Source organism: Paralichthys olivaceus, chromosome 6 (genome assembly GCF_024713975.1).
Source record: "Paralichthys olivaceus isolate ysfri-2021 chromosome 6, ASM2471397v2, whole genome shotgun sequence".
Taxonomy (NCBI): Eukaryota; Metazoa; Chordata; class Actinopteri; order Pleuronectiformes; family Paralichthyidae; genus Paralichthys; species Paralichthys olivaceus.
Window position 1 is genome coordinate 5,520,080 of NC_091098.1, and position 16,293 is coordinate 5,536,372.

Below are 16,293 nucleotides of genomic sequence, written 5' to 3' on the forward strand. Positions count from 1 at the left end.
AATTGCCAAACAGGAAATGATCCTATGAATGTATGAATGAAAAATTATTATTGCTGGCGATGCCATCATGTACCAAAATATACTGTAATGTCAAGAAAATAGATTTTGATGGAGTGTTAATGTCTTCCTGTCTCTATATTAACAGGTCATAGTGGACACAGAGGAAGACATGTTCAATCAGATCCACAGAGGACACACTGCCCTGCCACCCACTGGTTTCCTTTTAATTTATACTTAATATACATAATTTGTCCATTAATACAACACGAGTAGCCAATAAGATGGAGTTTCACATACAGACCTGAGGGTGGCGCTGTTTGATTTGTATGGCAGTGCTGAGCCAGGTACATGACGAGGAAGAAGACGGCATGGGGAATGGAGATGAACCGGTAAATAACAAGTGCATGTCAGTGGAGCAGGTTAGATCAGGAGTTTCAGTCCAGCTCTCTTCTGACAGGGAACAGCCTCGTCATGGCGGACTTCACCGAGACCAGCGGCCGACAAGCCGAGCGACACGACGGGACCAACGGCAGAGCTGTCCCCGGTGAGTCTGCGTCCCCTTGGGGGCTCCGGTCCTCAAACCACCGCCAGAGGAAAAAGCTCGTCCTCCACATGGACGTGAACAACACCGTGGTGGTGTCCGACACTGTGACGGGTCAGGGCACCGTGGCTGCTCTGGACGGCTTCCTCACCACCTCCACCTGGGGAAAGATGACCAGACACGGTAAACACTGGCTCACTGTCACTCAGCCTGATCGGTCAGGTGATGGACTGAAGCCATTGTTCCTGAGGTGCTGAGCGATCACACCGGACCTCAGTTCATCACCTGAGCTTTTAAAGACATTCTCCCTGTGCGCTTCTCCCAAACACAAGGGACGACACTTTGTCATCCAACACTAAAAGTTAACTCGTTATTTGAACCGGACGCATCATTGGGATGACAGTGATGCCGAATTGCAGGTCATTGTTAACATAACCAGGGTTTATGTCTAAAGCCATGTTTGATGATGTTTATGAATAAAACCTGAAATTGACTGTTAAATGAACGTTTTCTCAAATAGTGTTTGGTTGACTCATCTAGAGACACTGATGTTGGGGACAAACATAATTATGTATTTAGTATCTTTTCTCCCTGTCCATTCAATATAAATGTTATGTTATATATCCCTCTCTCTCACTGAGAGTCTGCCAGAGATTGACAGAGTCTCTCTCTCTGTGAGAGGTTGTTATGCTCTTGATGTTATCTGGTGGGAAGAAGATGAGAACCACATGTCCTCAGCATTGATAACCCTGCAGTTTCTCACTCTTCAGTAAGCAGACAGAGAACAGGACGCCATGAACCCCATTACAAGAACGAGATCATAAGACAAGAAAATAGATTTTGACAGAGAATAGATTTCTTCTGTTATTATTACTTGTTTGTCTGCATTTCAAGCCGTTAACAGACTCTTTGTTTTCTTCACCTCTGTGCAGGAAAATGGGAATGGCTCAGTGACTCGCCCTCCCTGCTGCCACCATGCAAAGATGCAGTTCGTTACTCCGTTCAGTTTGGACGGATTCCTGGTTTCACCTCTGGTGCGGGACGACGTTTCCGTGGAGTTCTCGATGAACACCTGGATCAGCTGCGCTGGCCCGAGGGTGTCGAAGCAAGTATTCATGCAGGAGAGCGAGATGACGATAATCTACTCATATACTGACCCAGTGATGACCACTACGTTTTAGATTTCTACTCAGAATTTTTTTACAGAACCAATATAATAGCAAAAACGATTGCAACAGAAAAAACACAAAGGAAGTTCTCCAGGCTTCTTGGGAGCACGCTGAGTGGGACAGCTTGAGCTTCAACCAAAGACAAAGAGGCCAGTCTGGTCCTGTCTGGCCTCCAACCTGTTCCACTTAGCGCCGTCCCAAGATGGAGAACTAACTTTTGTTCACTTTATAAAAAAACAACATGATAATATGACACTGCAGAACATTGTAACTTGGAGTCAAATGAAAGTTTGTTTGTGTGTGTTTTACCGACTGCTCCCTAACTTTGCTGTCTGCAGGAAGACAGCGAGCTGTCTGTAAAAGGAGAGGACGGACGACTGTACCACTGGATCCTACCTTCCTTCTTCCAGCTGCTCAAAGACCTGGTGCAGGAGGGATGGGAATTTGCCATTCTGTTTCGTACGTTTGGAACAGACCTACCTCGTGTGCTGAGAGCTGTGCACAGAGCACTGAATGAAGGGGCTCATCCACTGTTCCCTGATCTGCCTGATCTGAAGGTGGAGTAAAATCATGAGGGTCAATTTACCCAATTCATAAAAAAAAATATTCCACTGTGAAGATGAGTTATTCACAGATTTGTGTCATGTTTTGATTCTCCTCCACTCAGATAAATGTGAATATGACTCCAGGAAAGATCCGCTGTAGCAAGAAGGGAATCGTCCTGAGTCGAGCTGAGGACCGCGTGTCGTCTCGAGACGGAGAGAGGGGCCTGTATCAGTATTTCAGCTCAGTCCAGGGCCTGGGAGGCTTTCAAGACCACTTTGACTGGTATGTGTAACACTCCTCAGACCATCATTCATGTGGGACCCCCTCCGTCGCCCTTTTCCTGATACATCTTGTTTCTCATCCAGGTGGGCCAGTAATACCTTCTCCATCCGTGGGGGGAAGCCTCTGTGGGTCGACCCATTTGACCAGAGCGTTCAGCACATTTTCATAGACGACAACATGCGACAGGATGACGAGGACACCATCGTTCAGCCCAGGGTACTGTCACTTACTTTTTATTCATCACCATAAATACATCAACTGTTCTTGCAGACTGCAAGGACTGGAGCTACACTGACAGCTTTTTGGTAATGCTTACTGTTAACGTTTTTTATCTATCACTTTTCTGAACAATATTACAAAAAAGAAATAACACCAGACAGATTGATACAATGAGAATAAGTCAAAGGAACATGAGCAGAGAAAAACTGGATGATGCAATCATATGAGTAAATAAATAGAAAAGTTTTAAGATGGGATTCTCAAAAGCTAGAGACTTGGTTTCAGTTCAATGGGCAGTGAGCTCCACTGTGTGGGAGCTAGTTTAAATACTCATAAGATTATTTTGTTGATGTGCTCTGCTACATGTGGAATTGATTGCACCTCTGACCATCCTGGGAGAGGGATCCCGCACATGTTACTCTGCCTGAGGTTTCGACATCTCTCACCTGGTTAAAGTAGTTTTTCCTCACTCTGGTTGAGGCTTCAGGACAGAGGAGGTTGCACCTTCTTAAGCTCTTTGAGACAAACAGTGATTTGTGAATATGGGATATACAAACACAATTTGATTGACTGATAATAGCAAAAGCCCTTTGTTATGTGTCGCCAGCAGGGCTCCATCCACATTGTACAGTTTTTATTTTAGCAGATGCTTGAGACAGCACATCTGTAAAAGGTGAATTCTGGTATTTTTCAACCTGGGTTCTCTGTTTTATAAATGTGGGTGTGCAAATGAATTGTACTGGAATCAGTCCAGTAGATCGTCTCTGCCGACAGACGAGAGAGAGACAGACAAGAGATGCTCAAAATGCTAGAAAAACAATTCCGTTCATACAAACAGCTGTTGCATGAGTTCGAGTGCATCATGACGGTGTCACAGTGAACCAGCCTGAACAACAGCACCACCATCCTGAAACTGAAGCAGCTGAACAGAATTCAACCTTCATTCTTTTTATTATTTCTGCATCTGCCAGTTTCCTACTTTGATGTCATCCATCAGTGAAAAGAGCCATTTCTCAACAGGAGGACATTTTTAGTAGAAATATTTATTTGCCAACACTTTGCAGTTACCCTGGTGAAAAGTCACACTTCATGTTACCTTCAGGTTCTTTATACAAAGCTTCGGATTTCTACAGTTTTTCTGATGAGAATCATCTTTCATCTTATGTTCATCATCCTGTAAGTGTCCCAGGATGATGAACAGTGTTCAGTGTTATGTATGATGTGGTGTTGTTTGCATCCTAACTATTGTGTGTATGTTTCTCTGTCAGTGAGTTGTTGATATCCTGGAGTCTGGACTCTAAACACGCTGTTTGCATTCTATTTTTGTTTTTGTCTTCCTCTTTTATTGCATAGTGATGATGTTAATGCAGCTACTCACGTTGACCCAGACAAAACAATGCAGCTGGTTCAGAACCCCTGAAAGTTAAGAAACACAACTTTCTTCCTCTTCCCTCTTCATGTGTGTGTGTGTGTGTGTTTCTCAGATCTTCCTAGACCCAGGTGGCAATGACACTCGTGTAGCCTGCACCTCTGAGCTGTACGACATCACCTTGGTCCAGAACGACCTCCTCCGGGCCATTTCTGACCTCAACTATTTCACTGAGCGTGTCAACATCTGCCTGGAAAACTATGAGAGGAATCTCCAGCAGGGGGCAGGCTAGGGTACACTTTGTCTCTGTGACAAACTCCAGTTTCGGGTAAAATAACCAAGGTACTACACCATCCCAGCACAGACTGAGGATGGAGACACAGTTTACTGTAGGCAGGACTATTTAAACGCACAGTTTAGAGACCGAAACACAAAAGTAGGAAGATTATATCTAGAAGGTTACATGAATCAGAGTTTTACCAAGGAGGGATTAACGTTATGTTAAGATCAGAGCTTGAAAAGAATGCACATTGAGCTAAGACGTGTCAGCCAGATAAGTGTGATTTTAATAGCACACATACTTCATTTACTCCGGGACGGCAGAAAGATGTCAGCTCATAAAAGGAGCACTTCAGTTTGACCATGTCCACTGTGCTGGGCTGAACCTCAGCAAATAGAGGTGTGGACTTCATGTAGCACTGAAGTGGCCAGAGCAGTTTAATATGCAACAAAGGCTCTGAGCTGGCCAGCGTCCCTGGAGTCAGTTATACTCAGAAGAGTTGCAGTAGTTGTTTGTAGAGTATTTATTATACTCAGAGTGTGACTCTGTTTAGATTTTATCTGTCAGCGCCTTCATTGTTTACATCCGCTCAGAACTGAGAAGTGATACTAGTATGTTTCCAGATGACTGAAGAAAACGTGATCACTGGGTGTGACTGTGCAGGCTCAGGGCGACACCTCATAATGACACTCTGACCTCGATACCATCGGGTGTGACTAAGAATCACAAACCACACCATGTGACATTAATAAGAGTACACACCATCTGTACATGTGGTTCAGAGGACTCAGTATCTCTGATGCATTTCTTCTGAGCAGCTTGATCAGAGGAAGTAATGTGTTGTTGAAGGTCTGACTCATAATTAGTGTTTGAACCGACTTATTTACTGCAGTTTTTATTCATTTACAATATTAGCAATATTGGATTGTGTGTGAAGGTGATGGTAATTTTTGCGAGAATATATATATTTATATTTGGATGTATTTATTTCCAAGCTTTCAGGGAGGTTTTAATTGCTTTGTGTTCCTCAGGTCAGAGACATGAATGCAAACTATTGATAATATAAAGAAATGTAATCAAAGCACCATTAAAAATAGTGGAGTGGTGATACAAGGCTTTTCTCAGTATGTATATATGTTTCTTGTGTGTGTGTGTGTGTGTGTGTGTACAGCACTCTGTAGCAGGCAGTGGACAGTGGGCCTTCCCTCTGTGGACCGGGTTGAGCATGTCTTCCTTTACGTCCTCAGATAAACTACAGCAGTACTCAGCAAATTGGTCAAAATATATATATAATTTGATTATTTCACCACATCAGACTGAGACACTGACACCGAACACAGGTGCGGATGTCCGTCAACTTTCTTAGAGTCACCTCCTGTTTGGCAATTTATCTTCAAAGTAAAAGCACAATGTTCCTGCTGCAATGCTTTACATTGAGCTGAATCGCAGAGCTTTTATTTTGAACAGTTGTGAACTTGGGTTGTGTCGATGACTTAACGTACCTCTGAAATAGCGACATGCAAAGAATGAAGCATTGACAGCAGTTCAGTAAACCTGCAGTCACACAAGGCTAAATGATTGAATCCTCTGTCTGCTTGGTAAAAGCAGTGGAACTAATAATAAGATAATATGAGCTTGTGGTGTAGAGATCTGCACTTTGTATTGTAGAGTTTATTTTGGTTCTGAAAACACTGTGATTCACAATCAAACCTCATGATCATCAAGTGTGATGCTTCTCTACCTTAGACTGTACATCACATCGATTTTTATTTATTTTTACTTTTATGTTGAATATTAACATGTGCTGTTAAATAAACCTTTGAAGTTTTGTGTTAATTGAAACTGTTTGGTGTTTTGCATGACAACTGAAGAACAACTTAAACTGACATGGTGCATCAGAGATGTAGGAAATCTAGTTCAATTGTTTTGTCTTAAAAGTCTGAAGAAGGTCAGAGTAAGAAAATCATTTTAAAACATAGGAGAAGATGGAGAATATGTCTTCTATGTTTAAAGGTCTACCACACGTATTAAGATGGTAGTGTTAAAGGTCCAGTGTGTAAGATTTAGGTGAAATAGAACTATTGGCAGAAATTTAATGTAGAATAATCCTCCTGATGTTTTCACTAGTTCATTTCATCTAAACTGTATGAATTGTAGTTTTCTTTACCCCAGAAAAGACCCTTTATATTTAAATACTTTATATTTACATTGAGGGGACCCTCTCTACAGAGGCCGCCATGTTTTTTACATTAGTCCAGACTGGACAAACTAAAACCTTTTGAGTTTTTATGACAACTGAAGCTACCACAGGTTCTTTTTCATGTTTGGAAGGAGAGGGTGAGGTGAGGGGTGTTCAGCTGCAATTTCAACACTAGGTATCACTAAATTCTACACACTGAACCTTTTAGTCTAGATGTTAGGGACATATCCTCAGTTGTGTACTTTATCCTCTTGGTTTTTTTTAAAACATAAAAATCTATGTCTTTTGTCTGTAAATAAAAGTGGGAGTCTGGAAAATCTGCAACAACCAAATAAAGAGCAGCCTCAGGTCCTGTGGTTGCCAAAAGTATCACATTCCCTTCTATTTGGCCCCATACGTATTATGTATTTAGACACAAATTAACCAAATACAACCTATGTTTAATTTATTATCTAATTAAATAATGTTTAACATTTTTATACAGGCTTTTTTGTCTCAGGATGTTGAAGGGGGCGGCGCCCCAGCATCCCATATTAACCAGCTGCCACTGCTTTGTGTGAGGGACATATCTTCAGTTGTGTACCTCACTGCCATCAGGATTTTTGGCCTTTTAATCACAAGACCCCCTCTTCTAAGGCAGGCCCACCGCAGGTTGATCAGACGTGATGTTTCTCTTATGGTCTGGCGCAGGGCTTGTCTGTGGATCCCCAGATCTTTGAGCATCCTGATGGTGGATGTTGCAATAAAACCCTGTGGAGGAGGCCCTCTCTGTCCCTGTTCCCCCTCAGTGACAAATGTTGGTCTTTGAATTGCGCTGGATGTTTTGGATGGCAAGGCATTGGTAGCAGTTCTCTTTGTTTCTATCGTTTCTGCAGGGCATTTGTGTACCTGGTTGTGTCTAAACGTATACCTACCTTTGGAGAGACGATTTTACAACCAGTGAGGATGTGCCTGAGGGTAGCTGGAGTTGAGCAGAGTGGGCAGGATTGATCTTATTCAAGCACTGCTGGAGGTTTTTGGGTGAGGGTTTTCAGAACTGCCAACTTCCGATAAATGGAGAAAATAGAGACTCAACAGCTCAGCTATAGATCAGCACATTGATTGATATGTAGTCGTTTGTGTGGGAGAGAGACCAGGTCAGGTCCACTGGGTATGAGTGACAGAAGATGTGTTTAGGGCAAAGGCTGAAGAGTAATGAAGTAAATGAATGTGTGTGAATACCTCTGCTCCTGCCACATCAAAACAAATGCATTTATCAGCAGCGCTGCAGATACCTGCACTTCTGCGCTTCATACATATGTTTTGAAGGTTAATTTTGTCTTTCTGTCTTTATTTGTACTGACACTGTGAAAATGACAAGAAAAATGTAAAACTAGTGTTACAACGTGCTTCACACTATTATTCAAAGTCCAGAAACAACCACATAAGAACAACATGAAATAATTGAAATCAAATAAAAATATCACATTGTCCATACAAAGTCCTTTAACAGAAGAAACAACACGAAACAAATCAAAAACAAAAAACCTGTGCACCTGTCGGACCACGTGTAGAATTGCTGATTACATTCTCCACATCCATCACCCACAATGCCACAGTCCATCAGTCTTTTTCCACATCTGCTCATGTGATCCAGTTACATCAAATTAAAACAGTGTAATTCATTTTTAAATCATAATATTATGAGAATAAAGTCCTGACAATATACATGGGTAAAAGTCATTATATTAAGTCAATAAAAGAGTAACATTTGAGGGAGAGAAAAAACCTGCCATTTTCTCCTCCGCATAAGAGACAATTTCCCCCATGTCCATGTGGTTCCTTCATCTGAATAGACCGATTTTCTTTCACAATCTTTTCAAAGTACACATACTTAAGAATGAGGTGCTGATGTGCCAAAAGATTCAGTATTTCAGTATTTGTTAAACCTGAAGTATAGTTTCCCAAGTTTTCCCAAGCTGCTTTTGAAATAACATGGAGCCTAAAACTACAACTCGTAAAATGTTGAGTTTATTCTGGTGATATTATAACTTTATTCTCGAAAAATCTGAATCTTCAAATTGGCCCCAATATTCCACCGTACTCATGAATGAGTTCCCCTGGAACCCCCTTGAGGACCCTTTGGGTTCCCCGGGCCCCACTTTGAGAACCCTTGCTCTAAACCTTTACTTTTCCATGTGTTTTGTGTGTTGTCGTGGCTCTGTCAGTCCACGTGAGGGCAGCAGTGCAGCTTTCAGTGGCAGCTTCTTCCCCTCCAGGTGAGTCTGGAGTTACCTGATCCTGCTGCTGAGCGGAGGAAGCCTCAGAAACACTCGAACTGCGTCTCACAGCAGCACAGACACAGAGAGAGGCAGCAGTCCGGGTGTGTCGGTGAATTAAGTCGGGTGTTATCACTGGAGGCTGGTGGGGGGGGGGGCAGCTGGCCGCCTGGCACCGTGGACGCAGCGGCGCTGGTGACGCTCGATGCGCACTGAGTGAGCAAACGGAGGGAGGAGAGAGGACGGGAAGAGGAGGCAGCAGGGGGGGTGAGTTTATTCAGATGGTGCGGGACGATGGTGACAGTGAGTGCATGTTTCTGTGGACTGTGTCAGTGAACAGTTAAACAGAAGGAGCGATAATTCTGCTTTCTCCATCCGCGGGTAACAAGCTGCTCCAAACATTTTACGCGCGACAGCTGCTCCGACGCAGCTTAAGAGAGCGTCCACCCTCCGGACAGAAAGGTAAGGACGGATGACTCCTAAACTTTCCCCCTCTCTGCCCTTACTCCATGTGGTCATCTGGACACACAGCTGCCTGTGGAGTTATTACAGCTGCGCTTACCCTGGCACCGCTGGATGGTGAGATGTGGCTTCACCTCCACGCACACGTGCTCTGGTGGACGGGATGCTCAGGTTGTTGTTGTTGGGTTATTAAGGACCCTCCGTCATCAGATCTCTGAACTCACTGTGTGTCATTAAGTTAAATAAGTCCTCGTTTAATGATGTGGCTGCAGCGATAAAATGGTGGAGGAGGATGGAGCAGTTATCGTCAGATATCAGATTGGACGCCATGTCCAGGATAACCCCAGCACAGGTCAGTGTGAAGTGTCATGAAGTTGTCATGAGCAGCCTTTGTCTCCGGATGGTGAACATAATAGTGATCTGTTTTCTTCTAGTGCAGATTCAATGATTTGGGTGGGGGGGTTGCTGAGTCAATCCATCCAGCTTGTCAGTGAGATGTGTCTTTTCTAGAAAAGGCTAGTGCCATCTGCTGCACTGCCCAACATCTGGATGTGTCTGTCAGTCACGAGAAGGGTCTGTCTTCATTCAGCTTTCAGAGCAACTACAAGTTTCTTCCGCTGTGTGTGTCTTCAGGTGTAGAGTGTGTTCCTCCTGGAAGTGATAGTCGCACACACTCGCCCATGTAAGCACAATGCATTCCCTAGCTCTAACCTGAACCTTAACCATAACTACTAAATGTCTAACCTAAATCTAACCCTAATTTAAACCTGAACCTAATTCTTACCCTAACCCTAATGCTAAACCTAATTTAAATCTAATTCTAATTCTAACCCCAATTCTAAGCCTAACCCTAAAAGTGAGTCTAAACCCTCAGTCCATAGAAAGTAGAGCAGATAGTGAGCACTCACCCAAATATCCTCACTCTGTAAGGTCAAGGCTAAAAATGTTCCTCACAAAGATATCTGTACAAGTGTGTATACACACACACACACACACACACACACACACAGAGCCCACTTCCTTTTAAGAGCAGCAGCACGATACAGTTGAAAGCTCTCGCTCTTTCTGTTCAAAGAGTTTCTCTGTTCCCACTTGTTCAACACCTCCCATCACCCCCTCTCCTCTCCTCCCTGCTGCTGCTGCCTTCTCCCATCCGACCTGCGATGTTAGTCCCTAACTTGGTGTGAGTTCATTAGCATAATGAGGATTACAGCCTGATGTGCAGCGTCTGGACCTGTCTGTCTGGATCCAGCGGAGCAGCAGTGGAGCTGCGGCAGCTCTTGTTGTGCCAGCAAAATGCCACCTTCAATCGGGACTCACCGGGAGTCAAGTATGGAATTGACTACTGATGTTGAGTTAGACACAGTGGCTTGTTAGATATAAATGGAAAAATGAAGCTTATATTATTTATTTACTAAGTATTACATTAGCATTACAAATTAATGACCTTATTCATTAATAGTTTGAATCAGGCTCAATTCTGTTGAGACGAGGAAATATACGTCTCTTCTTGTTGTTTTCTTTTTCAAACTAAATTTGATTCAATTTCAACTGTGAATTTTATTTGTATAGCGTCAAATCATAACATACATTATCCCAAGTCACTTTATATGCCGACAACATCACAGGAAAACCCAACGGTTCCCACAGCGAGCAAACATTTGGCGACTGTGGAGAGAAACAACTTTCTTTTGACTGGAGGAAATCTCCAGAACCAGCCTCAGAGGCCATCTGCCTCGACTGGTTGGGGTGAGCAGAGAAAAATGTAGAGAGGTGGGTGGAAAACAGGGGAGAGAATATCATAGCTCTGTCAGACTGCTTATAATGAAATCAGCAATTGAAATTTATAGGCGATGAAACCCTAATATTAATAATAGTAATAAAAATAATAATAATAGTTGATAAGTTGATGAAATAGACAGAGAGATTTACTTTGAAATGTATTCTAAAGTTCAAATCATGGGTCGGCCCTAACAGGAGGACACAAACCACATGACAAAAACTACAAATGTATATTTGTTGAATCTCTTCCCCGGGGCAGATCATGACATGTCAGGTCTGCTCTGATACTTCTCATGTCTTCTCACGGAGACGAGTGTGTCTTCAGGTGTCTTAGCCCCCTCTCTTCCTATGCATCATTCATTGCATCATTTTCTGGTCGTTTTACAGTAATTTAGTGAAAGCGCAGTGGCTCTGGTGCTGAAATCACCTGTTGTGTGTGGCTCGTGTTGCTGTAGATTGTGTTGGATGAAAACTGCAGCTGGGAACAGCTGATGGTGACCTGCAGGCCTCATATATCAACTGTGTGCATTGATCTGTTTCTTCTGGTCATGGAGCGTGTGTACATCGAGAAATTCAGACCACAATAACCAACCGGAGAATTTATTAATGTCATTCAACTGTTATCCATTTGCCTTAATGATGATTTGGAACCGTTCATTTGAATTTAGGTACAATCTGTTTTCGGGGCTTATCTTAAGGAGGGCTGATGGGAGGGGGTGGGATGTATTGTGTATCACATTTTCAAAGCTTAGCCTGCTCTTGGCATCTTTTCAAAACTGGTAATCTATAGCCCCTATTCCTCTGGTCAAAAAACACACTAACACCTGCTAACATCTGGTGTTTGTCGGCAGTGGGAATGGATACAATTGACAAATGACTCTGCAGTAGAAACTGCTTTTTATTGACTCTGATCGGCGGGGATGGAAACGTGACACCTGAATGATTGAGCTAATTTGGTGAAACAGCGAGGTGAGAGAACACGTTCACAGCATCAAACATGATGCACAATGTTTCTACTGGCAGTTGGAAAGGAGTCAATCAATTTGACGATACATGTTTAAAGTGCCTGCCTATATACCCCCTAATTCTTGTGTAAGAGTTATATGAATTGCATTAAACTTAAATTGAAGTTGTGCCGAGCCCTGTATGTGTTTATGCAATCCTTTATTTGACCGTCACATAAACTCTCCCCTGTTCTGTATCTACATTTTTAGACAAGTCATTTGTCCACACTGTTTGGTTTTAGCTGAGCATCATCAGAGACTGTGGTGCTCTTTGGTTCTCAGTAGTTCACCTTTAAAACAGAGGCTGCCTGATGTTACACTGCAGTTTGGTGGCTGGCAACAGGCTCTGCAACATTTCTGCAAAACCACAATTTATCCACGGCTGAAGGAACTGAAGCAATTGTTCTAACTGCATCACACACGATGTAACTTTGCCTAATGAGTCCGTGTGTGTGACAACAAATGAATTGTGGAAATGGGGGAAAAATGTTGCAGAACACAATGTGAGAGACAAACAAGAAGTGTCTACACACTATCACTGTAAGACTTTGACCAAATGCATGCTGGGGACGTTTCCGTCTTAACTTTGTAGTCGCTCTGTGATGTTTTCAGTTTGAGTTTTCTCTGCTGCTATGATGAGGCCGTTTTAAAGAAATGTGCTGACGATAGACAGAGTTCTGTGGCGCGTTTGTGTGTGAATGAGCAGATGAATGTAGAACAGGTGAGAGCTGAGATGTGTTACTGTTAATTGACCATGTTTCATAAGCTGCTTTCAGACATGCACTAAACTGAAGAGAATCTCCAGATAGTCTCTGGAGGGGCTGTAAGTGAGAGCACAAGTCCGAGTGAGAGCCTCCAGACTTTATCAGGAGTGTCTCTTGCAAATCCCCGAGTAAAAACTCCAGAGAATGAGCCGATGTAAGAACACAGGAGGAGGTCCTGCTCCGTCGCCAGTGGGTGTGTTGATGATGTTTCTAACACGTGACAGATGGAATGGATGAAAAAGTGGTGCAATACACTTAGAAGACACCAACTAAGATTACATCCTGCCTCTGTCTGCTGCATCAACCCTCACCTGAACGATCCGGAGATCGTGTTCCTGTACACACATTTTGCTGTGTGTGCTCTGATTAATGACACCCCTGGACTCTGCAGGACAGAGCAAGTGCACAGAATAAAATGTCCTCAGCTGCGATCAAGGTGGTTTGTTTGGGACAGATACACACACACACACACACACCAGCTACAGACATTAACCTGGACAGATATGCGTGTGGAGTTGAGCCAATATTCCCATCAGAGGATTAAGTGGTGTGTTTAGAGTGGACACTTTGGAGATCCATCCTGCGGCTCTGGGACTTTCAGGCCTGAATGAGGTGATCAGGAAAACTAGTTCAATAACATAAGTATTGTATTTATATAGCCATCGATAACTAAAGTAGTTTGAAGAAAAAGCTGTGTCTGTGGCCCTCGCAGGACTCTAATAAACACGTCCACGGTCTTACTGCACATGACTGGAGTCTTAAGCCAGAGAGACATTCACCACTGAAGCAGAGTCGATAGCCAGAAGTCAGCAAGCGAGTCACGGAAAAGTCATCTTCTAGTTGTTAGGCAGTGCGTGTTCAATTGTTTTAGGGACACGGCTTTGAGGACCGGGGGTGTCTGTGTATCATTTGAATTTAAAAGGTTAGCCGGCACTTGCTAGCTCTTACAGGATTACCAACCCTGGCTTTAATGTATGTACAGCAAATTATTCCTGCTGATGAAGAATGTCTATGACATTTCAAGGTGAAAATAAAGCTTGATTTGCTGAGTTTTAATTTTAAAAAACCTGTTGGGACTCGAGGGGCTCCTTACTTCACAATTACAGTCATTAACATATCCATTATCCTATTTTCTCATATTTTCTCATACATACTGCCCACTCCAGGCCGGCAAGCTGTTTCCTCCTGTCTGCTGAGTTTATGCAAAGCTAAACAAAGCTTAGCTCAGCCACACTAAGCTCAGTTTAGCTGACCTGCTGATGGCTGTAGCTTCTTACTCATCTTCCAGACATGTTTGTGATATCAATCTTCTCATGTAACTTTTGCAAGAAAGTGAATAAAAAGTATCCTTTATCCTCATATGAAAAGGAATCAGTGAGGAACGTAGAGAAGGCGATCAGCTCACTTCCACGTCTCCTGCCTCCATCTCTGAAGATGTAGATTTCACCCAGTGTGTGAGCCTGTTTCTCCAGCAGGCTGGTCCACATGTCAGCGGGCCGCTGCCACGTTAATTAAACCCGCTCCAATTATTATTAGTACGTGATGTCAGGATTCTCTTAAGGACACATGGAGGCTCAGCAGGTGTGAGATGGCAGCAGTCTTATTATTTAATCACAATTAATTGGTACTACGATTCTCCTCATGATCATTAGGCCTGGCGCTGTTGCAGGGCTGCTGGGATCCTGATTAAATCGTGTGGAGGACAGTGGAGTTTAGGGAAACATGTTGGCCTGTGCTTGTTTTATGTCTCGTTGATATATTGGGTACAAAAGTACAGTGGGTCCTCTAGGGACAGAAGCAGCGTTTACAATAACAAGCATGAAACGTGAGCTTGTAGCTATATTTACTACCCCAGCTCATTCTCATCTCAGTGCAGTGGGATCAGGTTATTGGGCTGAGACATGCTGTATTTTGATAATGCCACATCTTTAAAAAATTAAATATTCTTGCATCTCGTTAGATATGGTTTTGTAAAATTATATTTGGTCTGGTAACTAATCGACACAATCTTCAGACCCAAGTTCACAACTTTTCAAAATAAAAGTTGTGTAATCAGCTTGATATAAAGCAGTATAGCAACAAAACAAAAATTGAGCTTTTACTTTGAAGAAAAATTGCTAAATGAGCAACATGGTGATTATAACATTATGATCATGGCGGTGGATCGTGATCATGGTGGCAGCTGATCATGGATAGTGGTGGATTGTGGATCGTGATGATGGATCCTGATCATGATGGGGGCTGATCATGGACTGTGATTACAAGACTTACTGGCAGAAAGTCCTCCAATTCAATTGTCGTTTCTGCACCCTTCACCTCTTTCTCATGTGTAAATACTTAAAACATTGACACTCCTTGCCATTATGCTAAACCCTTTTCTTCTAATCAGTGTTGTAAATACTGTTGATTTGTTGATGTGTTCCGCTACACGCAGCATCTATTCTGTCAGTCCCGGGAGAGGGATCACTCACACTCTCTCCGAGTTTTCAGAAATGTGTTCCTAGCTAATAATTAATTTTTTTGCGGTCGTCCTTACTCTTGTTGAGGGACAGACAATGTCCCACCTTGTTAAGCCCTATGAGCCTAATTTTGATTTGTGAATATGGGCTATACAGTACATATACAATTTGATTGATTGTTTGAACACTAAACTTTGGGTCCAGACAGGTCATAGGTTAATATGACAACAGAAATATCTTTCAAAGGAAATAACTGTCAGGTTGAAATATGTGAACAACCTGCGTTTAGGGAAATCATTGTTAGGCGCAATTTAAAGGTAAGGGAAATGTTTCATTGAATAATTACTGTAATGGTTTAAAGTTTAGGTGTGGTTGTGAGAGAATCTGGCTCGGTTGTTTGATTATTTTATGTGGTTGCTTCCCCTTTTGTATTTACCAGAAGCACATGCTCAGACTGGAAGGGAACAAGCTGCTGTGTGATTGCTTTGTGTGACTGCCGCCACACGTTTCAAGCTCGCCAGAGGCGCAGAGATGCATCAGCTCATGGAAACTGATTACTGTTTTATCTTTTTGTGTGATTGCCGCCACCAGAAACACTGGCTTCCATGCCAGCTCTTGCCGGAGAGGCGTGTAAAAATGTGGCTCAAAGACAGAGCTGTACCATCAAGGAGAAAGCTCAGATTCATCATGAGAATGTCCTATGGCTTCTACACACGTGACACACCAACTACGGCTACACATGATTAATGCTCATTATTAAGTGTTTAAAATGGAGGAAAATGGCTTTATACCATCCTTGGCCATTTTACCTGAGATGAAATGGTCTTTACATTGCGTCACCAGCTTGTCCGGCCCTTACAGCCGTCGCCTAGCAACAAAGCTATGGACAAAATTGTTCTTCGCTTGAAAATATGTTTTTTTAACGTGTATCGTACTTACATTTAAAAATAAGCTCTTA

The 16,293-nt window shown here is 42.8% G+C and overlaps 2 protein-coding genes across 6 annotated transcripts in view; both read left to right on the forward strand.

Moving 5' to 3' along the window:
- The first annotated feature begins 268 nt into the window (after positions 1-268).
- LOC109630499 (uncharacterized) lies at positions 269-6,242 on the forward strand. 3 transcript variants are annotated; one of them, XM_069526067.1, is made up of 7 exons: positions 269-389; positions 458-724; positions 1,474-1,650; positions 2,053-2,267; positions 2,378-2,538; positions 2,622-2,754; positions 4,242-6,242. In XM_069526067.1, the coding sequence occupies exons 2-7, from the start codon at positions 472-474 to the stop codon at positions 4,416-4,418; spliced, it is 1,116 nt and encodes a 371-aa protein (XP_069382168.1). In that variant the 5' UTR covers positions 269-389; positions 458-471; the 3' UTR covers positions 4,419-6,242. The 3 variants fall into 3 exon arrangements, with proteins under 3 accessions (XP_069382168.1, XP_019944287.2, XP_069382167.1); XM_020088728.2 differs by having other exon boundaries at positions 337-724; positions 1,474-1,646; positions 2,049-2,267; XM_069526066.1 differs by having other exon boundaries at positions 339-724.
- A 2,410-nt stretch (positions 6,243-8,652) lies between these two features.
- The window catches only part of klhdc8b (kelch domain containing 8B), a 147,058-nt gene continuing 139,417 nt past the window's right edge, over positions 8,653-16,293 (forward strand). For 2 of the 3 annotated variants that reach the window (XR_011243257.1, XM_020088991.2), the window contains exon 1: positions 9,138-9,326. The gene's annotated coding sequence lies outside the window, so the exon portion shown is untranslated. The other variant, XM_069527160.1, reaches the window with a different exon arrangement.